Genomic DNA, 26,424 nt, shown 5'->3' on the forward strand with positions numbered 1-26,424 from the left:
ATTATTTAGGAGCATGTTGTTAAGCCTCCATGTGTTTGTGAGCCTTTTTGCTTTCTTTGTACAATTTATTTCTAGTTTTATGCCTTTGTGGCCTGAAAACTTGGTTGGTAGGAATTCAATCTTTTGAAATTTACTGAGGCTCTTTCTGTGGTCTAGTATGTGGCCTATTCTGGGGAATATTCCATGTGCACTTGAGAAGAATGTGTATCCTGTTGCTTTTGGATGTAGAGTTATGTAGATATGTATTAGGTCCATCTGTCCTAGTGTGTTGTTCAGTGCCTCTGTGTCCTTACTTATTGTCTGTCTGGTGTATCTGTCCTTTGGAGTGAGTGGTGTGTTGAAATCTCCCAAAATGAATGCATTGCATTCTATTTCCTCCTTTAATTCTGTTAGTATTTGTTTCACATATGTTGGAGCTCCTGTATTGCAGGCATGTATATTTATAATGGTTATATCCTCTTGAAGACTGAGCCTTTATCATTATGTAATGTCCTTCTTTATCTTTTGTTACTTTCTTCATTTTAAAGTCTATTTTGTCTGATACTAATATTGCAACTCCTGCTTTTTTCTCTTGTTGTTTGCATCAAATATCTTTTTCCATCCCTTGACTTTAAGTCTGTGCATGTCTTTGGGTTTGAGGTGAGTCTCTTGTAAGCAGCATATGGATGGCTCTTTCTTTTATATCCATTCTGTTACTCTGTGTCTTTTGAATGGTGCATTCAGTCCATTTACATTTAGGGTGATTATTGAAAGGTATGTAATTATTGCCATTGCAGGCTTTAAGTTTGTGGTAACCAAAGGTTCTAGTTTAGTTCTTTACTATCTGACTGTCTAACTTAACTCGTTTATTGAGCTATTATAAACATTGTCTGATGATTCTTTGTTTCTCTCCCTTATTATTCCTCATCCTCCTTCTTCATATGTTGGGTGTTTTTTTCTGTGCTCTTTTTAGGAGTGCTCCCATCTAGAGCAGTCCCTGTAACATGCCCTGTAGAGGTGGTTTGTGAGAGGCAAATTCCCTCAGCTTTTACTTGTCTTGGAATTGTTTAATCCCTCCTTCATATTTAAATGATGATCGTGCTGGATACAGCGTTCTTGGTTTGAGGCCCTTCTGATTCATTGCATTAAGTATATCATGCCATTCTCTTCTGGCCTATATGGTTCTGTTGAGAAGTCTGATGATAGCCTGATGGGTTTTCCTTTGTACGTGACCTTTTTTTTCTCTCTGGCTGCCTTTAATACTCTGCCCTTGTCTTTTATCTTTGCCATTTAATTACTATGTGTCTTGGTGTTGCCCTCCTTGGATCCCTTGTCATGGGTTTCTGTGTTCCTCTGTGGTCTGAGAGGCCTTTTCCTTCCCTATTTTGGGGAAGTTTTCATCTATTATTTCTTCAAAGACACTTTCTATCCCTTTTTCTCTCTTCTTCTTCTGGTACCCCTATAATGCGGATATTGTTCCATTTCAATTGGTCACACAGTTCTCTTAAAATTCTTCCATTCCTGGAGATCCTTTTATCTCTCTCTGCATCAGCTTCTCTGCGTCCTTGTTCTCTGTTTTCTAGTCCAGCAATGGTCTCTTGCTTCTCGTCCATTCTGTTTTGAAGTCCTTCCAGAGCTTGTTTTATTTCTGTATTCTCCCTCCTTAGTTCTTACATATTTCTCTGAAAGTCCATCAGCATGGTTATGAATTTTGTTTTGAATTCTTTTTCAGGGAGACTGGTTAAATCTATCTCCCCAGGTTCCTTCTCAGTGGAAGATGTAGAAGATGTCAAAGCTGTCTTTGTTAGCCTTGTCTGGATCAAATTTTATTGCCTTTTCATGTTGATAGGTGCAATGGTGAGCTATTGACTTGTCTGTCAGCTGGGAGAGCCAAGACATTCCCCTTGGTCCTGGCCTTTCTTTACTGGGACAACCGCCACCCCTAGTGCCTTGTTTTGGGCAATTGTGTGTGGACTGGGTCTCTGTATCTTGCCCGGCCAGTATGGAGGATGCTCCCTTGCTGTGGGCATGGCCAGCCTCAGGCTGCTGCTCTCCTATGGCATGGCCCAAGAGGGGTAATGGATGGAAGCTGTTTGGCTGTTTACCTCTGTGAGGGTTCTCAGAGCTGTTGCCCAGGGGGTTAGTGTGCCCAGTGTTCCCTGGAATTTCCAGCTGCTGGACTGTGACCCGGGATGCTTCCATCCAGTTGTGGGTTCCCTGTCCCTTTAAGTCTTTCAAAAAGCACTCACTTTTCTTTGTCATAGGGGTGCGCCAGCTTCGGGACCCGCTCATAGGTCTTACTGTCCTGTTTCCCTAGTATCCAGGACCCCAAGCATACTGTTTGTGCACTCTGGTTCGGATAGCTGGGGCTGGGTGTTTAGCAGTCTTTGGCTCCCTCTCCCTCCCCACTCCGAGTCCTTTCCTCCCACCGGGAGCTGGAGTGAGGGGTCTCAGGTCCCACTGGGCTGTGGCTTGTATCTTACCCCTTTCACCAGGCGCTGTGTTCTCACAGGTGTGGATGTAGTCTGGCTGTTGTCCTGTGTCTTCTGGTCTCTCTTTTAGGGATAGTTGTGTTTGTTGTATTTTCAAAAATATATATGTTTTTGGGAGGAGATTCTCACTGTCCTACTCATGCTGCCCTCTTGGCTCCAGTCTGTTGGGAAGTCATTCAAAGCACCCACGTTTCTTTTGTCTCAGAGTGCCCACTTGTGGGTATCTGTGTTCCACAGTGGCTAGAATCTCTTTCTCTCTGAGTATTCTACCCATCTTTGCTTTCCATCCCCTCTAATCTCCAGAGCAGCATGCAATGTCAATTCATGCTCCTGGCGTAGATCTCCAGATCTGGGTATTAAGCAGTCCTGGAATTCTACACTCTCCCTGATCTGTTTCTATTCTTCCCACCATTAAGCTGGGTTGAAGGGAGGCTTGGATCCCTCAGGATCACAGCTTTGCTTCTTATCCTTTCCCATGCGATCTCCTCTTTCCCCAGACTTAGGCCAGCTGTTGCAATCTTCTTTCTGGTCACCCTTTTACGATTAGTTGTATTTGCTGTGGTTTTGGAAGGAGAATTCTCCCTCAATTTTCATGCTGCCATCTTTTACCCCCCAGAAAAACATTTTAAAGTAGGATTAGGAAATACAGAAAACAAAGAACATTCATAGGAACAAATCCTCTCTGAACAAATCCTCTTACTGACCCCAAAGACACATAGAGCTGCTCCCCTCAGTGGACCATGGAGGCTCCTGATGAGTCCCTTCAGCTCTGCACAGGGGTACAGAACCTAAGCTTACCTCTCCTGTGCTTGAACATCATCTCTATCTCAGCAGGCCTTGCTCCTGCTCAACCAATCACACTGACTCTTCAGAACAATGAGGAACAGTACTTCATTCCATAGAAGCCTCTGGAAGTGGCCATATGCACTATGAACTGCCAAAGTTCCAAACCTACTGTGATCTAAACTGAGCTCTCTTCTCAGCAGAGCTAGAACAAAAATCTGTGTGCTCCTGAAATGCTATTTGGTTCGCACTTCTTTCATGATAAAATGTAAATATCCCCTTGAAATATGACTTGTGATCCTGACAATATCCAGAGTTTGGGTGGCAGTGAGTAGAATTTGTATGAATAGGATGAAGTGGTCATGCAAGATAACCCCACTGAGGACATGATAAATTGTCCACTGAACCCATTCTACTCTATTCCACAAGGCTCTTTCCCTCTGCCAAATTCACTAAGCTGAAAACTTCCCAAGTAAACAAGCTAATCATACAGGTATACAAATTATCATTAATTTCTGCCCCAGTCCATATTTCTAACTCACTTATTCTGTGTGTGTACAGAACATTTAAGATAATTTGGTAAACACAAAATCTTGTATCTCTGTTAAGAATGTAAATCTGTTCTAATTTTGAGGAATATCCAGTTTAGTTGAAGAGAGGGTTTCATTCCCCTGCCCCCTCCCTATGCAGTGCCCAGAGACAACCTTACATGTTGAGACAGGGGTTGATGGATTCTTTGTATTTTGGTGCTGCTTTCATCCATCCCTCAGTGACCCATTTGCCCAGGAAAGAGTCTTGAAGCCATGGCACTTGTCTGATGTCAACAAAATGGTGGATAATGTCTAACAAATATCAATGATGGTTGATATTTCTATAAAAAAGTAGTACTCCTCTAAAAAGGTAATACATAAAGGAAAGAAGTCACTTTCAGTCCCTTACTATGATTCTTCCTGTTTCTATCTATGTTTCAGGAATTAATTCCTGTCTTACATTTGTTGGTTTATGTCAAAGTGACAGTAGTAGCTAAAGAAAACATGTAAAGAAGGAGAAAGATGTCAACTATATTAGACGTCAAGAATAGGCCAAATAAGATGATACAAAATTAATTCCTTTGTTTATAAAATATAAGAGATATGTGATATCAACATTGAGGCATCAGTGAAACTTGGAGGCAGAGCCAAATTGCATAAGTTTAGCTCAAAGAAAAGAAAAACAGCAGCTTAATATCGATACAGAGAAAGAAGAGTTCGGTCTCCTTCAAAACGTGTAACATGACAACTTGATTATGTGCCACAGAGAGTGATCAGGAAACAAGAAACTGATGATGAATTGAAAAAGAGGAAATTATTGCTCATGCCAAATCTTTGAGGAAAGAACAAGGTTCCTAAAGCACCCTACTGACATTTTGGACTCATTTGTTCTCGTTGGCAGGGGCTGTCCCGAACACTGGAGCATATCTAACAGCATCCCTGACCATATCTCCCTCCACATCCACAGCACCACCACATCCTCAGCCAAAAGTGCTCCAGATGTTTCCAAGTAATCTGTGGAGTGGAGACAAAATCACCCTCATATAAGGCACACTGGGGTTGACAAAAACAGACCCTGATGACGAATGGAGGATCTGATCTCTAACAGGAGCAAACAAAGTCTACACACTGCACTTCTTCTTTTAAGGAGGGAAGGAACTGAGGGAACATCAGTGGGGATAACTTTCTGAATTGGAGGTCAATCACTGGGGCCAGTGGAGGCACAGGGCAAAATGTCTTTGAGGTTTCTAAGGAGAAAAGTATCAAAGAATCATTTTGTAATAAGTAGAAAGGAGGGAAAACAAACGTTTCTCTCCATACAATGATCACTTCCTCCGTGTACTCCTGGGAAATTATGAGTTCAGGAAGGAGGGAGTGCTGTACCAGGAGGAGTCATGGGGATTGGGAAATCGTCTCCCATTGCAAGAATCAGGGCCCTTTTTCTCCTTTTTCAAGGCATCAGTGATGAAAGACATTATTTGTAATTCTTAGGAAACATGAGCAGATCTTTGTGCATATGGAAACAAAAGCAGTGAGGCAGCCAGCCACCCTAAATGGGCACCAATCAGCCGAGATCTTCCCATCGGTCTGCAGAAGATGGAGGGTGGTGAAGGCAGCCTCCACACTGCTGCCAGCCTCAGACCAACTGCACTGCTTCCCATTCAGCTGGATTTAGATCCAGAAACCCCAATGATGAATGAGCAGGCAAAAATCCATGAGTAGCAATAATCAGTAAGAAAATGTAACCGATTAAATTTCCTTCTATCAGTAAGTATCAATAGTATATATATATATATATTCATATATATATATTCATATATACATAAGCATATATCTTTAAGAATGAGTTTAACAAGAAATGAGCAAAGTTTTTATAAGTACAATGTATCTTAATCAAATGATCTGAATAAAACCCACAAATAAATGGTGGTAAAACATTTTCTCAATGGGAATATTTAATTGATAATGGTTTCATTTTGAAATTACTTTTAAGTGTAAAGTAATATTTAGCATAGAACTAGAAGATTCTTTTGTAAAGTTTATGATGTTATTTTAGAAATACATCATAATGTTGAAAGAGAAAACCATATTAGGAGAAAAACGTGTCATTTTACACACCTCAACTTATGTGCATATAATTATTTAGAACATGATAATGTCCATTTTAATCAGTAATAAAATGATGGACTATTCAATAAACAATTTGAGTCACTTTTCTATCTGTTCAAAAAAATTACTTTTTACAACTTAAGTATATTATCTTGATCAATTGAATATATATTACATGACTACATGAAAATATTTGGGGTGGCAACCTTCCTAAGTTAAACATAAAGCCTAAAAGAGTTAAAATCAAGGTTTCACTGATATGGTTATGTGAATATTAAGCTCTTTAACACGAAAGAAAAGACAGTAAGGAGTATTTTACAATAGTCAAACCTTCCATTATGATAGTAAATTGATCATGTTATGAATTCTTCTTTTACTCAAGAAGTGAGGAATCACCCAAAGTAAAATAAAATTTTCCTTTTGTTTTAGTATAATTTAGTATAAATTCTTTTATTATAAATATATTTCAGTATATTTTACTATATTTAGTATAATTCTATACTAACACAATAAGGAGAATCCTCTCTTCATCAGAAATTGATGAACCCATGAATTGGAAAACAGGCCACATATGCTCAAGGATATAGAATTACTATATTAGTATATTTTTATCATTAAGGTTTTTAGTTGTGATCCAAGAATAGTCAAAGATTAAAGTGCATCATTCAATGTTTCTTTTTGAATGTGTGATCTTAAAATATTTGGGTTAGCTTAGGATTCTATTCTTCATTTATATCCCAGATGAACTTCAAGGGTAAGTCCTTCATCTCCCTTTGGAAAATCTTGTCAAATCTTTCATTCTGGGCAATAGTCATGTGATTTTTCCAGTCTCCGATGGTACCTGGGGAGAGATACAAAACAATTGCATCAGCGAAGTGTCTGGGCTATGGGTGCTGGTGTGGGACCTTAGCACTGGGGGAAACATGATTTTTCCCACTTTTATTTTTCTCTCCCCGCTAACTTCCCAGTTCCTCCTCCCCATGGCTCTGTCTTCACTCTCTCACATTATGGAAAGCTGGTAAACAAACTTATCATTATAATAATACTATAACTTTATATAATTATTCCACTTCCTAAGCTGTCAGCCACCTGGAAAAAAAGAAATCACTGCAGCTTAATCACTCTTTAATTCCACACTAGCACTGCTTACTGTATTTTACAGAAGTCTTATAAAAATCCCACATCAAATATCACTGAATTAATATTTCCTGATGAGGACACAGATGTTCTGAGAGATGTGAAAATATAGCCAAAAGTCTTAGGGTTTATAAAGGCAGGGCTTAAATTACTTCATATTAACTCAACTTAGGTATGACACAGCCTTGTACTCAATTTACAGACATCCAAAGTGAGAAGACAAATAGAAGCTGAGAGAAGGGGAGGCAAGAGAAGACACACTGACTTCTAAAATGCACTGAATGGAATGAAAATAAAAACATGAAATAAACTAAAAGAAACTAAGAAATCTTAATGCAGCTGTGGTCATACCAAAGAAAATGACATTTAAGTAGCTAACTTCAATGAGCAAAGTGTGTGTGCATCTATCTTCACAGTAAATACATGGGAATCTGCTTCACTTCTACAAAGATATTTTGCTCACTCAGATTTTCCTTATTTGCCAATTCAGTCTCTATTGTTCAGGCCTGTTAAAGATATAGGTGCACAGAAAGTTTTCTTTTTAAAGAAAATCCAAATGCAAGTACAGCAGTAATGACAGATGACAATGGTCTTAGCATCTAGAACACAACAGTCTGTGCTGGGCTAAAGGGAAAGAGAGCACCTACTCTTCAGGTTGGCTCCCTGTTACCACTGCTTCAATTTGTAAAAGAGAATGGGGAAGATACCGAAGAGATAAAGGGTTACAAAAAAATCTTTTAAAAACAAAGACAGTATTTAATGCTAGTTGACATAGAGAAATATAACTCTATAATTAAGGGAAAATCTGTACCTGTAATTCTGTATTACACTGTAATAAACTCATCCTCAGGAAATATATCATGAGGTATAATTTGGAAAGATTGTATGGAATGAAAATAATTCAATATGTTCAACTCTTATCAGCTGTATAATGATTTAATTCTATCTAAAATATGGCTTACCATAAGGCCAGATAAAAGAGATAATACTCTATGTTGTTGTAATATGAGATCCTGATTTGATATATGACACACAATGGTCACTCTTCATAACAAAGAATAGCAAGTGTGTGCTGTTAATTCACACCTGAAGGATGTTTAGAAAAACTTGTGGAGATGTAAAAGCAGCCAGTGAGGGCCAACAGACCCATCATTCACTTATCATCACAACTGTGGCCATGTTAATGAAGGGAAAGAGTCTAAAAATGAATGAACATCCATTTTGTGGCCAGCACTGTGGTAGGCACTGGTAGACTTTTAGGGGACATGTAAAGACCTTGTGATTGTAGGTTACACCTAAGATACCTTCAGGGACCAAAACATATAATATCATTGAGAGCATGGAGCAAAAACACAAAAATCAACTGTGTGGAGGAGAGAAGGGGACAAGGAGTGCTCCATTTTGTGAAACTCTGGCAAGAAGTTCAGAAGCTGCACTTTGGATGATTTGCATGACAAAACATAAAAGTTTGATGCTGAACTCCACCTTTGCAAAGGAAATGTCCATCTGTTCTTCTAATTTCAGGTCGCCTCTTTAGCACATTTTCATAATTTGCACGTTGGTCAGACTTCATGTTTTCAAACATGGCCTGACTCATAACAGCATCCATGTCTTCTTTATTCAGTTCTTTCCCCAGAAATTTACAGACTTTTAAAATAGAACTTCTCAGATCCTGAGGTAAAATAGAGACTGATACATTAAGCCAATCATAACAAAAAAGCATTACACAAGTGAGAAATTAAATAACATCACAGAATGAAAAATGTAGTTGGTAAGGCTGGTTATAAATGAGAAATTACAGTGAGAAGGGACTTTATTATTCTTTCTTGGTAAATTAAGCTTTCCTTTGTCAAGTGCTTTACCCTAATTATGGTTTATTTCTAGAAAACTCACATTTCATTTTATCTGTGTTCAACAGGTAAACCTCATGAGAGTAGCTACTATATATCAGACATGACCCTAGGTGATGGTGCAAGTAAATACAGGGATAGCAATGGAATCAGAGATGAAATTGAGTATACCAACACATGGGGAGAGAGTGAGTGTGGAACCAATATCAGACAAAGATTCAAGGAGCAAGAGAAATATGTTCTAGGTCTTAAATGGAAACAGGTTTTCCTAGGGAGGCAAAGCTGGAAATATGTAGACTAAGGGGTCAGTATATACAGTTGGAAATATGTAGACTAAGGGGTCAGTGTGGTTGCATGGAATGCGTGAGATGTCAGTTCACAGAAAGTTAGACATTCAGTTTCCCTGCAGGTAGCTGGGAACAGGCCTTGGATGGAAAGTCACAGGTGGCTGGAGGCACTGGAGGAAGTCCTATTGTGAGGAGGGTTGCAAAGGCAGCCATGTACTTGAATCTCTCTTGGTAGCTGATATAGACTCAACCAGAGAGTCTAGGTTTCTATCCCGACCTAGGGGGAGATTTTGACCAAAGCTCGGCATGAACATTCAGGAGGTGGCAGCCAGTAGTCTTTGCCTTCGTTTCTGCTTATCCTCTCCTTTCTTGCTAAAAGACCCCTGGTGCTGTCCTGGCAACAGTTGCAGGTATGGTCCGGTTTGAGCAGATATCCATGGCACTACCACTCTTCTTTACAAAGATTAATCTAGACTGGTGACTGATGCACTTTTGGCATTGAAACAGAAAGACTAAGTCACACAGAGGCTTCTGAGATTGAATTTCCTCCTGGGATAAAGCCGGCAACAGAGCAAGGGAAAAAGTCCTATATGTTCCTATTCTGTCTATTTCCACTGTGCGTGCTGTCCATGCTGTACTCACAGGACATGAGATTTGAGCCATGACAACCATCTTGCAACTATGAGAGGAGGATTGATGCCAAAGGAAATATGATAAAAAAAGATAATCGAAAATTCTTGGAATAGTCACAACATCTTTCAGAGACCATTCCTAGCCTCAGGATAGCCTACCTCTCAATTTCAGTCAACAAACAACAGATATCCTTATTCTTCAAACTACTTGTAGTTGACTGTTGTTAGGACCTGCATTCCTCTTAATGACACAGACATTATATTTAAAATTCTCCTATCAGGATTTCACAATATAGGGCACATGAGATTAAATTTCACAACAAATGCATCCCAGTGTGATAAAATAATACCAGAATGTCAAAAGGATTAATAACTCAGGAAATAGAATGTATAGAGCATGACTGAGAAAGAAACACACAGGTTCAAAATAATCAAGCATATGAAGGCATGCATATACCCACAAATCACTAACACACACATTGTTTTTTTTTTTTTACAAATTTAAGTCCATAAATTGAAATGAAAACTTGTTAAATAGAATATGGAGAAGACATTGGAAAAAGTGTATGTAACACTACATCTTGGATCTCTAGTTCAATATTGGCATTGAGAATTCTAGATATGAAACCATCAGTTCATTAGGCCAAGCTCAGTTACAACTTAGGTTAAAATAGAACTATAATCTCTTCTCACCTTTATCATGTCCTCATACATTATAAACTGAATATTGAAGTGACATTTGTGCTCATACCAACCTTTGATATGGTCATACCAAAGGCTTCCAGTCACTGTGGGAAGACAGAGAATGAATAGATAAATTTATTGAATAGGGAAACAAATAAGCTATCACCTTCCAATGAGGTGCAGGAAGGTTTAGTAACAACAGGAGGAAAAGGAACTCTGTTGATAGAGTTCAGTTTGTCCCCAGCCAAATGATTAACAGGAGAATCATCCAGCTGTCACCAGAAAACTATAAGATGCATTAAAGGAGAATTTTTAAAGACACTTTATATAAAAAGAAAAGCATTTTAAAATTGGATTTGGAAGAAAAATACAACAACATTCATAGGAACAAATCCTTTCTGTCCCACTCCTCCCACTGACCCCAAAAGCACATAGAGCTGCTCCCCTCAGTATAATATGTAAGCTCCCTAAGGACTCCCTTCAGTTCTGCACAGTGGTGCACAGCCTAAGCTAACTTCTCCTGTGCCAGACCATCATCTCTATCACAGCAGGCCTCTCTCCTGCTCAACCAGCCACAGTGACTCCTCAGAACACAATGAAGAACAGAACTTTGTCCCAAAGAAGCCTCTGGCAGTTACCACATGCACAAGTTCGGCCAAAACCCCTATGATACTGTACTCTAAATGGAACCTTATTCTCAGCTGAGCTAGAAAAGAAACCTCTGAGTTACTAATCTGTTCACACTCCTATCATGATCAAATGTTAATATTTACTTGTGCTATGGCTTTTTGATCTTGACAATATACTGAGTTTGTGTGACAGTGAGTAGAAATTTTATCCAAGATAACCCCACAAACAGCTTGATAAATTGTCCACTGATTCCATTCTACTCCATTTCATGAGTTTCTTTATCTATGCAAAATTCACTAACCTTAAAAACTTCCCACAGGTACGAACTTACTGCTAGTTTTATAAGTTCAGTTACCTTTTCCTTCCAAAAAGAGTTTCATAAATTCCTCCATATTGGTGGATGGTTTCAATATTCTCATCATGTTTGAAAAATGAAAAAATGAGCACATAACATCTTTAGGGTTCCTGTACACATAAATAATCTGCAGGAAAAAGAGGGTATCATTGTTTGTGTTGCTTTCATTCCATCATCATTTCCCCTGAAGGCCCATCAGTTGGATGGGACCCACTAATGTTAGTATCGACAACCTCTCAACCATGTTTTACATGCCCAGCTATCACCTTTGTATTCCTGTTTCTCATTCCCTCAATGCCTCTCCCTCCCAGCGTGGCCTAGACAGTCCGTCACTGTTCAAGACTCATCTCAGGATTTAAGTCTTCCTAACTTCCCAGGTGGAGAGAGCAACATCATTCATTTCCCCTGCAATAAGCAGCTAATGCAGGTGACAATATTACAAAAACTATAAAATTCTGTGAGATCTGGACCACCTCACTAACACATTTCAATACACAAATAAATCTCAAGTTCTGTTTTTCTTTTTCTTCAGTGTACACTTAACATCTTCCTTACTGATAGAGGAAAACAGAACTCCTTGGCTCACACAGGTTGCTTGTCAAGTACTTTTTATAAATGGAAGGAATAGAGGATTCATGTAAAATATTCTTTTTGATAAACAACTAGAAGAAATAATTCCTTAACAAAAAGCAAGCTAATCTTACAGGAATGCAAAATATCATTAATATCTGCCCAGCCCATGTTTAAGATCCTTATTCTGTGTGTGTAGAGAACATTCAGGCTCACTCAGTTAATCCCAGGCCTTGCATCTCTATTGAGGATTCACTTGTATATCTGTTCTTTCTCCTCTTGGCAAACATCCAGTTCAGGTAAAGAGAAAGTTTCATCCACCTGTGCCCTCCCAGTGCAGTGCCCGGTGACAACCATTCATGAGAGGAGATGAGCTGATAGATTCTTGGTATTTCTGTGCTCCTCTCATCCCTAAGTGACCCACACTGCCCAGGAAAGTGTGAACTGCAGTGACTCATTATCTCAATGTTTTCAAATGGTTAAAGATTTACCATAGTTCTACCCTGACATATTAAGGTAGGAAAAGAAAACAAATATAGAAGTAGAAAAAGATCAACTAAGTCTGATGCCATGGATATGCCAAATAAGATGACATAAAATTGATTCTTTGGCTTATAAAATATAATAAATATGTGATATTGACTTTGAGACATAAATGAAAGTTGGAGACAGAAGTCAAATGGACTAAGATTAGCTCAAAGAACAGAAAAACAGCAGCTAAAAATTGGTATGGATAAAGAGGTGTTCTGTCTCTTTCAGAAAGTGTAACAAGACACTTTATGTGCCAAAGTGAATGATCAGGAAAGAAGAAGAAATTGATGATGAATTGAAAAAAGGAAATTATTGCTCATGCCAAATCTTTGAGGATGGAACAAGGCTCCCAAAATGGCCCTACTGATATTTGGAACAATTAACTGTCTGATGTGGGTATGCCCTGTGTATTGTAACATGTTTAATAGCATCCGTGTCCTCGTCTCACACCAAATCCTCAGTACCACTACAACCCCAACCAAAAAAAGCCACCTGACAAATCCAAATATCCAGTGGATACAAAATCACGCTCATTAGGGGCACACTTGGGAATGACAAAAACAGACTCTGACCATAAACAGAGGGGCTGATCTCTAATGGAGGAGACACCATCTACACACTGCACTTTTTCTTTCAAGGAGAGAATGTGCTAAGAGAACACAGTGGGGGTAAACTTTCTGAATGGGAGGTCATTACCTGGTGCCAGTGGAAGCAAAGAATGTTGGTGAGGTTTCCAAAGGGGAAAGAAAGTGTCACATATTTACTTTGTAAACCAAGAATGCAAAATATTTAAAGAAGTAGAATTTGAGAAATTCGGCCATCAGATTGAAGACCAGGTACAAATTTGAAGTATTTATGTTTTATCCTAGTAACTCAGATAGAGCTCTGAACAAGGTAGGAATGCATTCTAATTGTGTTGGAACAGGTTTTCCCAGCTGATTATAACAGAGACAAAAGAAGTAAGTGGCTTTAGAAAGAAGGGCGCATAGTGCTAAAATACAGTGAAGAAGTAGGACTCTTCGCCAGAACTAGAGGCAATGGATCCTGAATGATGCTGACACAGGCTGAAATGGGAATGCCAGAAAGGAACAGGCAGCATTCTGAACAAGGTGCATGAAGTTATGATTTAATTAGTGCAATTATGGGTGAGTCCTTCCTTCAAGTCCACTACTTGAGGGCCAATGTTTTCAATACTGTGAACTCAGCCTTGAACAAACCTCCAACTTCTCATGGTTTTACACTCAGGTCAGGAAAATAGATAACAAATTAATATATACACATGTAAAATAAGAAAGCAATGAGGCTCATAAATATTTGGTATTTTATAAGAGGGTTAGAGGGGAGCTGAGGTCGGTGGAGGAGAGATCACTGGTGTTGGGAATTTCACACTGAGGTTGGCAGGATTGGGAACAGAAGGAGGCCAGAGCAGGGCCAGGTGTGCAAATCTGAAGGAGGACAATCGTGCATTTGCTGCACCCTGAAAGTGACGTCCTCCTTGGACTTTGGGCCCTGGTGCCTGGCTGGCCTCTCCTTGCCTCCACCTGCTGGAAGAACATTCATGTGAATTTTGAAATTATCCCATGAGTGATGGGAGCTAAAATTGAGAGTAATGCAACTAACGAAGAGCTGAAATTTTCAATACACAGAGATGATTGATCCAGGGAGGATGGACGAGAGGGACAGAGAATCACCCTGTAGAGAACACTGACAGAGTCTGAAGATGCTTTGATTTTCATGGAATGATGCTTTGATTTGACGAAGAATGGAAAATAAGTTGGGAGTATCCAGGAAAGCAGGGAGGCTGTAGAGGTAAAGGGGAAGGAAATTCCTAGTAGTTTATGTGTATACTTAGTGTGATAGAGTTAATTTAAATTGAGACATATATTACATATGTATTATATGTGCTATTATAATATATTCATTAATATAAAATGTATGAATGTATTTATATGCTTTACTTTTAAATGATATGTATTATTATATGATGAAAAAATCACAAAGTGAAAAAAAATTAAATATTAAAAATAATAATGCAAATGCTATTAAAATTACACTATGTGAAATACCACATGCTCTAACAACGAGATACATGTAGTCAGTGTAATGAGAAATGAAATAACATAAAGAGCAATAATTCAGCAGGTATGGTCTCTCTCCTACTTTGGCTTTTCTATTCTTCAGCCCTCTGGGAGCCAAGTAGTATGGAATGTGACTACAGAAGAGTCGAGGAGATGGTATTTTGTCAAAGTTTCTTCTTGGACTATTGTTTTCAAGGAAGGGCACTCGATCAATTGTCTCCACATTTGCCGATCTTTTGTGATGCTCTTCAAAATAAATCAGGCTTAGTAATTGCTGAGACCACATGGTTCCTGTAAAAGAAATAATTTTATTTTTAACTTGAGGAAATTCTCAAAATGTTCAAAACTATAGCATCAGTGTTTAAGTCATGTACGTTGTTATTCAACTAGGGATCATGATAATGTTGTCTGCATGAATTCTTTTTCACATGTAATATCAGAAAAAGTAAAAGTCAATAAAGATTGCTTTTGTTTCACTTCTAAGATGATGGTTCATTCAAAATGACAGGGCATTTGTCACACAAATACATTCTTTGAATCATTCTCTGTGCTTTCTCTTTTTCATATGGTATCTTTACATTACCTCTATGACTACCTCTATATTCCATCCTCACTTTCACTCCTTCATCAATAGCTAATTAAGCACAGATAAAAAGAATCCCTCCAAAGAAGTAACTTTTAATCTTTCTCACCTTCCCCCTGTTGTCTCACTTTGCCCATGATCTCTACTTAAGGAAATGCTGTTTACTACAAATACCTAAAGGAAAACCTGTGACAACCACATAGACAGAAAGGGAAAGATGTGGCCTGAAATTGGACCCTGGATTTCAGTGGGATCTTTGAAATTCTTATGATGACTCTTTCAGTTAACTACAATGAAAGTGGATATTTGTGACCAAATATGTGGGTGTGATTGCCTCTGTTAATTTCCTTACATTTATTCACAACCTACATATATGAGACTAGTGAGATTTAAAACACACCCACTAAGAAGGTCTGCTTCTGGTATTTCAAAGCCAGTATTTTCAAACAGAATTACCCCACCAAAACCTCCTATGTCCCTGTTAGGATATAATGTGTGTTCTGAAATGAGTAAACATACTGGCACCTCATCAGTTCCCATGCTCACCATCCTCCCCAAAGTGTTCCAAAATCACCCAGGGAAGACTATGACCACTTGTACCTAAATATTCACACAGCAGGAGCTAAAACTTGATGAAAACTCAATGTTAGGGAGCTCTGAAAGGTTTTCTCAAAGAAATCTTCATTTCCCAGTTAACAGATACGCTCCTGATGTGGTCTCATGGGTTCAGGATGACAGACAGGATGATACTCATGACCTATGGGCTACAGGTCTCCAGAAATTCAGGAATATGAGGACTGCAGTAAAGTGTCTCCCAGGCAAAATGGCCTGCACTTCTCCCTCCCCTCCTCCTCCTGCTCCCTCTTGTGCTACTCCTCTCCCTTTACCTTTACCAGCCTGTTCATCTCTTTATATATTTATTCTTTTTTGCCCTTTTGAGTCCTAAGGTATTAAATTATATTATATTTTCTGCAGTTAATGCCATATTGTCATCGCACTTCATCTCAGACACTGCCTTATCAAATGTCTTACTGGTAATTTCTGTAATGGACATTTGGTTGAGAAGCTCTTCCCCACCCCTAGGGTACAATGATTTTTATAACTGAAATAATTACACTTCCCTAAGCAAAAGAGCTTTAAAACTTTCCTTAATATTAATGTCTACATACAACTAGAATTCACACTTGGCTGGGGTGATTGATATCCAGTTGCAGTGCCTCCATATAGTGAGGCAGCTCTCCCAACACTAAGAACCCCTCCTTTTTCCATTAATAGTTGACCCATGCTTAAATTTACATGGAGTCTGTCATACACGGGGACTTGTATTTCCAGTCATTCCTGTCCCTGTGACCTATTTGTTCTTTTGTAAACACTATACTGGTTTCCTAAGTGTGGCCTTGTAAAGAATGAAAAAAAAAATAAATGTGCTAATATGTGGTATATTACAAGGTGATTAATATATTATGAAGAGAAAATAAAGTACCACGGGAACTCCAAGTTTTTTGAGTGAGGCTATTTAAGTATGACTATCAAGAATGGCTTCACTGAGAATGCAATATTTAAACAAGGACCCATAGGTGGGAAAATGTGTAATCTTTGCAAATATCTGGGGAAGTGCAATACAGAAGAACCATTAAGTGCAGAGAGCCTCAGGTAGGAATGTGCATGTTATGTTGAGTAAGAGCAAGAAAACAAGTGGTTTTCTACAAAATTTTTGAAATGGTTTTAAGAAATTCTTAGTTATTAATACAAGTATTCTAAAACTCATCCAAATGTTAGATGAAAGATCATTGTCATACTCATTTTTGAAAGCTATATTACATGATAACAAAATTACAAACAAGGACACTATATGAAAAGAAATCTACAGACCATTATTCCTGATGAAAATTAGTTCAATGTATGCAATAAGAAATTAGCAAACTGAATTCAATAATACATTCAAAGCATTATGGATCATAATCTATTGGCATTTGTTTGAGTGATGCCAGAATGCATCAACATCAACAAACCAATCAATGTGAAACACCACATTAACAAAATGAAGTTTTAAACCATATTTTGGGGAGAAAGATGGTGGCATGAGAAATGAGGCGGAAATCTCCTCCCCAAACCACATGCAATATGAAAATATAGCAAATACAACTAATCCTAAAAAAGTGAGCAGAATGAAGACTGCAACAGATGGCCTACATCTGGAGACAAGAGGATATCTCATGGAAAACTGTAAAGTAAGAAATCTGTGATCCAATGGGAGCCAAGCCCTTTCCCCAACCCAGCTCATCAGTGAAAGGAATAGACACAGAATCCCAGGACTGATAACTACCACACTGAGCCCACATTGTGAGCATGAACCCACATTGCATGCTGCTCTGTATATGAGAGGGTTTGGAAAGCAAAAACAGGTGGAATACTTGGAGATGCTGAGACTCCAACCACTTGTGGATAACTGGTACCCACAACTGGATACTCTGGGACAAAAGAAAGGTGTGTGGTTTGAAAGACTTCTAAACAGTGAGAGAGCTGTTAAAAGGGCAAGGATTACACAGAGCTTGGTGCACAGGAGAAAGGACAGGTGGATAAAATCATCCTGGGGCACACAGCTCAGCAACTGGAAACTTGGCAGATTCAGGTGGTCCATCCCCTGGCTGGCAATGCAGACCCAAGCCTCCCCACTGTGATATGCAGCCTGGCAGTCTTTCCTCCCAGCTGGAACTGGCTTGCAAACCTGATGCCACTGCCATCATTCCATGCCAGCTGGACTGCAGCACCACCTATGGCAGCTTTAAAGGAGCATATCACAAAGGCTCTTTGCTGCATGCTTAGCTCACTGGCCCTGGCAGTGGAGGCAGGCATTGCAACTGGGAGCAGGAAAAATCTCTTTCCTCCTGGCAGATACTGGCACTGCTCACCTATGACAACCGCCATCACTCTAGATGCTGGGCATCTATGGAGAGTAGAGCTTCTGGTCACTAGAGGGTGACACCTATACAAAGATATTATTCCACACTATTCAATAGGTTTATGAAAATGCAGAAGAACCTTGTTCTATCAAAGATCCTTCAAACACCAGAAAGAGGGCTCAGTGAAACTGAAATCATCAATCTTTCTGATAAAGATTTCAAAATAAAAATTTTAAACATGCTAATGGAGCTACAGAAAAAAATTCAAGGTCTCAGGGATGAATTCAAGGAAGAGAAACTTTGAAAAACAGAGTATCTGAAATGAAACATACAAGGAGTGGTTGAAAAAAGCAGACTAGAAGATGTAGAGAAGATGGCAAATGGAATAGAAATTAGGGAACAGAAATACAAAGAAGCTAAGGCAGAGAGAGAAAAAGGGATATCTAAGAATGAAAGAATTATAAGGCAACTCTGTGACCAATGCAAATGGAACAATATTCATATTTTAGGGGTACCAGAAGAAGAAGAAGAGAAAAAAAGGGATAGAAAGCATCTTTGAAGAAGGAACTGCTGAAAACATCCCCAATCTGGGGAAGGAAACAGTCTCTCAAGCCATGGAAGTGCACAGATCTCTCAACACAAGGGATCCAAGGAAGACAATATAATATAATAATTAAAATTATATTAAATAAAATGGCAAATACCTAGGACAAGGAGAGAGTATTAAAAGCAGACAGAGAGAAAAAAAAGATCACATACCAAGGAAAACTCATCAGGCTATCACCTGACTTCTAAGCAGAAATTTTAAAGAAGTGGGTGGCATCACATATTTAATTCAATGAACAGAAGGGCCTTGAACCAATAAATAGTCTACCTAGCAAGATTGTCATTTAAATTTGAAGAAGGGATTAAACAACTTCCAGATCTGCAAAAGTTGAGGGAATATACCTCCCACAAATCATCTCTACAGTGTATTTTAAAGGGACTGTTTCAGAAGAAGTGCTCTGAAAGCTAAATAGCTGCCACCAGAGAAAATAAAACCACAGTAAAACAAGTAAACTCATTAATTACTAAGCAAATACAACATTAAATCAACTATCCACAAAGTCAGTCAAGGGATACACAAAGAGTACAGTATATCACATCTAACATATAAAGAGTGGATGAGGAAGAAGAAACAGGAGGAAAAAAAAGAACAATAGATTGTGTTTATAATATTGTAATAAGTTAGTTAAGTTAGACTGTTAGTAAAGAAGCTGTCCTTGAGCCTTTAGTCACCACAAATATAAAGCATGCAATGGCAATAAGTACATATATGTAGATAATTACCCTAAATGTAAATGGACAGAGAGCACCAATCACAAGACAGAGAGCTACAAAAGGATATAAAAGCAATCCCCATCTATATTCTGCCTACAGAAGACTTACTTCAAACCCAAAGACAAACTCAAACACAGACTGAAAGAGAAGGGATGGGAAAAGATACTTTATGCAAAGAATAGGGAGAAAAAAGAGGGAGTTGCAGTACTTCTATCAGATAAAATAGACATCAAAACAAAGAAGCTAACAAGAGACCAAAAACAGTATATAATGATAAAAGGGTAAGTCCAACAGGAGGGTGTAATCATTATTAATATCAACATATGTGCAACAAGTACTATCAGAATTAAAGGGGGAAAATAGAATGCAATGCATTCATTTTAGACTTCCACATGCCACTCACTATAAAGGAAAAATCAACCAGTCCGAAACTAAATAAGAAGACAGAGGCATTGAACAACACATTAGAAGAGATAGACCTAACACACATCTACAGAACACTCCACCCAAAAGCAACAGGATTTTTCTCAAGTGCACATGGAATATTTTCCAGAATAGATCACATGCTAGGCCACAAAAAGTGCCTCAGTAAATTCAAAAACATTGAAACTGTTCTACCAATTTCTCAGACCACAAAGTTATGCAACTAGAGGTAAATTGTGCAAAGAAAACAAAAAGCCTACAAACATGGAGGCTTAACAACATGCTTCTAAGTAATCAATGGATCAATGACCTAATAAAAACAGAGATGAAGCAATATATGGAGACAAAGCAATACAACAGCTCAAGGCCCTAACTACTGTGGGATGCAGTGAAGGCAGTTCTAAAGTGGAAAATATATAGCAAAACAGGTCTATCTAAAGAAAGAAGAACAACAAAATTGAACTGGTAATCAAAAAACTACCTAAGAACAAAATGCATGGACTGGATGGCTTCACTGCTGAATTTTATCAAACACTTAGTGAAGACCTAATAAATATCCTCCTTAAAGTTTTCCAAAAAGGAGAAGAGGAGGGAATACTTCCAAACTCAGTCTATGAGGCCAGCATCACTCTAATACCAAAAGCAGGCAAAGACAACTCAAAAAAAGAAAATTACAGACCAATATCCTTGATGAATACAGATGCAATAATGCTCAACAAAATACTATCAAACTGAATTCAAAAATACAAGAAAAAGATCATACATCATAATCACACAGAATTTATTCCAGGGATGCAAGGAAGGTAGAAAATTTAAAAAATTATCAACATCATACACCACATCAAAAAAGAAGAAAAAATATAAGATGATCATAAATGCCATATATGACAAACATGCAGCCAATATCATAAGTAAGAGCAAAAAAGCTGAAAGGTTTTACTTTAAGATAAGGAACAAGACATGGATGCCCTCTCTTACCACTTTTATTCAATATAGTCCAGGAGGTCCAAGCCAGAGCAATCAGACAACACAAAAAAATAAAAGGCATCTAGATTGGTAAGGAAGAAATTAAATTGTCACTGTTTGTAGATGACATTATACTGTACATAAAAAACCCTAAAGAATAAACTAAAAAATTATTAGAACTAATAGCTGAATTGAGTAAAGTTTCAGGATACAAAAATAATACACAGTAATCTGTTGCATTCCTATATATTAACAATAAACCATCAGAATGAAAAGTCAGGAAAACAATTCTAATTACAATTGCATCAAAAATAATAAAATATTTAGGAATAAACCTAACAAAGGACATGAAAGACCTATACTCTGTAAACAACATGATACACATCAAGAAAATTAAATAAGGCACCAATAAATGAAAAAACACCACATGCTCATGGATAGGAAGAATTAATATTGTCAAAAGGGCCGTTCTGCCTAAAGCAATCTTCAGATTCAATGCAATCCCTATCAAAATACCAAAAGCATCTTCAGTGAACTAGAACAAACAGTTCTAAAATTCATGTGGAACCACAAAAGACTCCAAACAGCCAAAGCAATCCTGCAAAGGAAGATTAATGCTGGGGGATTATGCTCCCTGTGTTCAAGCTCTAATACAAAGCTATAGTAATCAAAAACAATTTGGAAATAGCACAAGAACAGACCCGAAGTTCAATGGAACAGAATAGAGAGCCCCGATACAAGCACAAACATATACATGGCCAATTAATATAAAATAAAGGGGCTATGGATATAAAACAGGGAAATAGCCTTTTCAACAATGGCTGTTGGCAAACCTGTACAGCCATATGTAAGATACTGAAACTGTGTTACTTTCTAACACCATACACCAAAGTAAACTCAAAATGGATCAAAGACCTGAATGTATGTCATAAAAATATAAAATTCTTAGGAGATAACATGGGCAAAAACTCTTGAATATAAACATTAGCAACTTTTTCCAGAACACATCTCCTCGGGCAAGGGGAACAAAAGCAAAAAATGAAAAAATGGGACTGCATCAAACTAAAAAGCTTCTGTACAACCAAGGACATCATCAGTTGAACAAAATGTCATCCTACAATCTGAGAGAATATATACATAAAAGATATATCTGATAAGGGTTTAACATCTGAAATACATAAAGAACCTACATGCCTCAACAGCCAAAAAGCAAATAATCCCATTAAAAGAAGGGCAGAGGACCATAACAGACACTTCTCCAAAGAAGAAATTCAGATGACCAACAAGCATGTGAAATGATGCTCCATGTCACTGAACAGGGAAATTTTGATAATTGGAAAATCAAAATATTGATAGGGATTGCATTAAAACTGTAGATTGCTTTAAGCAGAATGGCCATTTGACAACTGGCAAGTTTTATTGCAAATTAAAATCACAATGAGATATCACCTCACCCCAGTTAGGATGACCGTCATCCAAAAAGAAAAGGATCAACAAATGCTGGTGAGGATGTCAAGAAAGGAAAGGCTTCTACACTGTTGGTGGGAATGTAAATTAGTTCAATAATTCTTGAAAGCAATGTGGAGATTCCTTAGAAAAGTAAAAATAGATATACCGTTTGATCCAGATATACCATTAGGAATTAACCCAAAGAAAACAAGATCACAGATTCGAAAAGATATATGCACCCCTATGTTGGTTGCAGCCACTATTTACAATAAACAAGACATGGAAGCTAACTAAGTGTCCATCAGCAGATGAATGGATAAAGAAGATGTGGTACATATACACAATGAACTATTAATCAGCCATAAGAAAACAAATCCTACCATTTGCAACAACATGGATGGAGCTAGAGGGTATTATGCTCAGTCAAATAAGCCAGGTGAAGAAAGACACATACAAATGATAAAACTCATCTGTGGAATATAACAACAAAAACTGAAGGAACTAAACATCAACAAAACAAGATTCCAAGAAGGGACTAACAGTTACCAAAGGGAAATGGGGTGGGAAGGGCAGCTAGGAAGGGAGGAAGGAGGGGATTAAGGGACATTATGATTAGTGCACATAATGTAGGGGGGTCATGGTGGGGGCAGTATAGCACAGAGAAGGCAAATAGTGACTCTTTGGCATCTTACTATGCTGATGGACAGTGATTGCAATGGGGTGTGTTGGGAGGACTTGATAATATGGGAAAATGTAGTAGTCACAATGTTACTCATGTAAAATCATCATACAATTGTATATCCATGAAAACTTTAAAAAATAAATAAATAAATAAATCCATAGTATCAGCTCTTTACATGAAGAAAAATCATTTGACAAAATTCAGCATCCATTCATGATAAAATTCTAATGGAAGTGTATGTAACAACAAAATAAGACCAAAGTGGAAAATCCCATGGTTGACATCATCCTCAATGGTGAACTCATAACTTATCCTCTAACAGCAGGATGAGCACAAATGGGCAAACTCTTACCAGTCTTTTTGGAAATCCTAGCCACAACAATTAGAAAAAAAAAAACTGTAATTGAAAGTAGAATGGAAGAAGATAAACTGTGTCTATTTTCAGATTACATGCTATTATAAATAGGAAGCAAAGGCCTAAAAACTTACATGAAAAATTATAATTTCAATGAAAACAGTGAAGTTAAAGCATTGGAAATAAATGTACACAAATATATTGCATTTCTAGGCCCTAACAAAGTATCAAAGTGCATGGGGTGCTGGATACTTGGGAAACAGTACAGTAAAACCTGCGAGTGGGTCCCCACAGCCAGGATCCCTGGGACAAAGAAAGTGAGTGCTTTTTGAAAGACTTAAAGGGGCAGGGACCCCACAGCTGGATGGAAACATCCTGGGCGGCAGTGCAGCTGGGAGGCACCTCACGGAGATAGACAGCCTCCCGCTGTTTCGCCTCTGATGCCGCTCTGCCATAGTGGAGCAGAAGCCTGAGGCAGCAGGGCAGAGCTTCTTTCACAGCGGCCGGGCAAGGATTAGAAACCCCTGCATGCAGCTGCCCAACACAAGCTGATAGAGGTCACTGTTCTCACAGGAGAGGAAGGCCACAACGAGTGCCAACTCCCCACAACTAACCTATTGCCATGAAAAGGCAGAAGAATTAGATACAGACCAGACTAACACAGACATCCTCCCCGGAGAAGCAATCTCGGGAGATAGACCTAACCAATCTCCCTGAAAAAGAATTCAAAATAAAGGTCATAACCATGCTGACGGAGCTGCAGAGAAATATGCAAGAGCTAAGGGATGACGTCCGGAAGGAGATTACAGAAATGAAACAATCTCTGGATGGATTTATAAGCAGAATGGATAAGATGCAAGAGGACATTGATGGAATAGAAACCAGAGAAGAGGAATGCATAGAAGCTGATGCAGTGAGAGATAAAAGGATCTCCAGGAATGAATCAATACTAAAAAAACTGTGTGACCAATCCAAAAGGAACAATATCCACATTATAGGGGTACCATAAGAAGAAGAGAGAGAGAAAAAGGGATAGAAACTGTATTTGGAAAAATAATTACTGAAAATTTCCCCAAACTGGGGGAGGAAGTAATCGTTCAGACCACGGAAGTACACAGAACTCCCAACAGAAGGGACCCAAGGAGGACAACACCAAGACACATAATAATTAAAATGGCAAAGATCAAGGACAAGGAAAGAGTTTTAAAGGCAGCCAGAGAGAGAAAAAAGGTCACGTACAAAGGGAAACACATCAGGTTATCATCAGACTTCTCAACAGAAACCTTACAGGCCAGAAGAGAATGGCATGATATATTAAAGCAATGAAACAGAAGGGCCTTGAACCAAGAATCCTGTATTCAGCATGACTATCATTTAAATATGAAGGAGGGATTAAACAATTCCCAGACAATCAAAACTTGAGGGAATTTGCCTCCCACAAGCCACCTCTACAGGGTATTTTAGAGGCACTGCTCTAGATGGGAGCACTCATACAGCTAAACAGATGTGACCAGAGAAAATAAAATCACAGCAAAGAAAGAAGACCAACCAAATACTAACTAAAGGCAAAAAATGAAATCAACTACCCACAAAAGCATTTAAGGGAAACACAAAAGAGCACAGAATAAAATACCCAACATACAAAGAATGGAGGAGAAGGAATAAGAAGGAAGAGAAATAAAGAATCACCAGACAGTGTCTATAATAGCTCAATAAGTGAGTTAAGTTAGGCAGTAAGATACTAAAGAAGCTAACCTTGAACCTTTGGTAACCATGAATCTAAAGCTTGCAATGGCAATAAGTACATATCTTTCAATAATCACCCTAAACGTAAATGGACTGAATGCACCAATCAAAAGACACAGAGTAATAGAATGGATTAAAAAGCAAGACTCACCTATATGCTGCTTACAAAAGAAGCACCTCAAACCCAAAGACATGCACACACTAACAGTCAAGGGATGGAAAAAGATATTCAATGCAAACAACAGGGAGAAAAAAGCAGGGACAAAATAGACTTCAAAACAAAGAAAGTAACAAGAAATAAAGAAGGACATTATATAATGATAAAGGGCTCAGTCCATCAAGAGGATATAACCATTATAAATATATATGCACCCAATAGAGGAGCACCAGCATATGTGAAATAAATACTAACAGAACTAAAGGAGGAAACAGAATGCAATACATTCATTTTAGGAGACTTCAACATGCCACTCACTCCAAAGGATAAATCCACAAGACAGAAAATAAGTAAGGACACAGAGACACAGAACAACACAGTAGAACAGATGGACCTAATAGACATCTACAGAACTCTACATCCAAAAGCAACAGGAAAAACATTCTTCTCAAGTGCACATGGAACATTCTCCAGAATAGACCACATACTAGGCCACAAAAAGAGCCTCAGTAAATTCCAAAAGATTGAAATTCTACCAACCAACTTTTCAGACCACAAATGGGATAAATTTAGGAATAAATTGTACAAAGAAAACAAAAAGGCTCAAAAACACATGGAGGCTTAAAAACATGCTCCTAAGTAATCAGTGGATCAATGACCAAATTAAAATGGAGATCCTGCAATATATGGAAACAAATGACAACAACAACAAAAAGCCCCAACTTCTGTGCGACGCAGCAAAAGCAGTCTTAAGAGGATAGTATATAGCAATCCAGGCATATTTAAAGAAGGAAGAACAATCCCAAATTTATAGTCTAACATTACAAATATTGAAATTGAATAAAGAAGAACAAAGAACCCTAAAGTCAGCAGAAGGAGGGACATAACAAAGATCAGAGAAGAAATAAATAAAATTAACACACAGAAATCTGTTGTTTCCTATACACTAACAATGAACTAATATAAAGAGAAATAAGGAAAACAATTCCATTCACAATTGAATGAAAAAGAATAAAATACCTAGGAATAAACATAAACGAAGGAAGTAAAAGATCTATACCCTGAAAACTATAAGACATTCTTAAGAGAAATTAAAGAGGACACTAGCAAATATAAACTCATCCCATGCTCTTGGCCAAAAGACCCCAAATACCCAAAGTAATCCTGAGAAGGAAGAAGAAAGTGGGGGGGTA

The 26,424-nt window shown here is 38.1% G+C and overlaps 1 protein-coding gene across 1 annotated transcript in view; it reads right to left on the reverse strand.

The window, feature by feature from the left end:
* Positions 1-6,327: 6,327 nt before the first annotated feature.
* The window catches only part of LOC118916508 (amine sulfotransferase-like), a 59,574-nt gene continuing 39,477 nt past the window's right edge, over positions 6,328-26,424 (reverse strand). Inside the window, exons 3-7 of the mRNA XM_036893566.2 lie at positions 14,730-14,938; positions 11,469-11,595; positions 10,493-10,587; positions 8,516-8,702; positions 6,328-6,734 (exon numbers count right to left, since the gene is read on the reverse strand). Of these exons, the coding sequence (XP_036749461.2) occupies positions 6,613-6,734; positions 8,516-8,702; positions 10,493-10,587; positions 11,469-11,595; positions 14,730-14,938 (740 nt within the window). The 3' untranslated portion in view covers positions 6,328-6,612. The remainder of the gene's footprint in view (positions 6,735-8,515; positions 8,703-10,492; positions 10,588-11,468; positions 11,596-14,729; positions 14,939-26,424) is intronic.

Source organism: Manis pentadactyla, chromosome 12, assembly GCF_030020395.1.
Source record: "Manis pentadactyla isolate mManPen7 chromosome 12, mManPen7.hap1, whole genome shotgun sequence".
NCBI lineage: Eukaryota > Metazoa > Chordata > Mammalia > Pholidota > Manidae > Manis > Manis pentadactyla.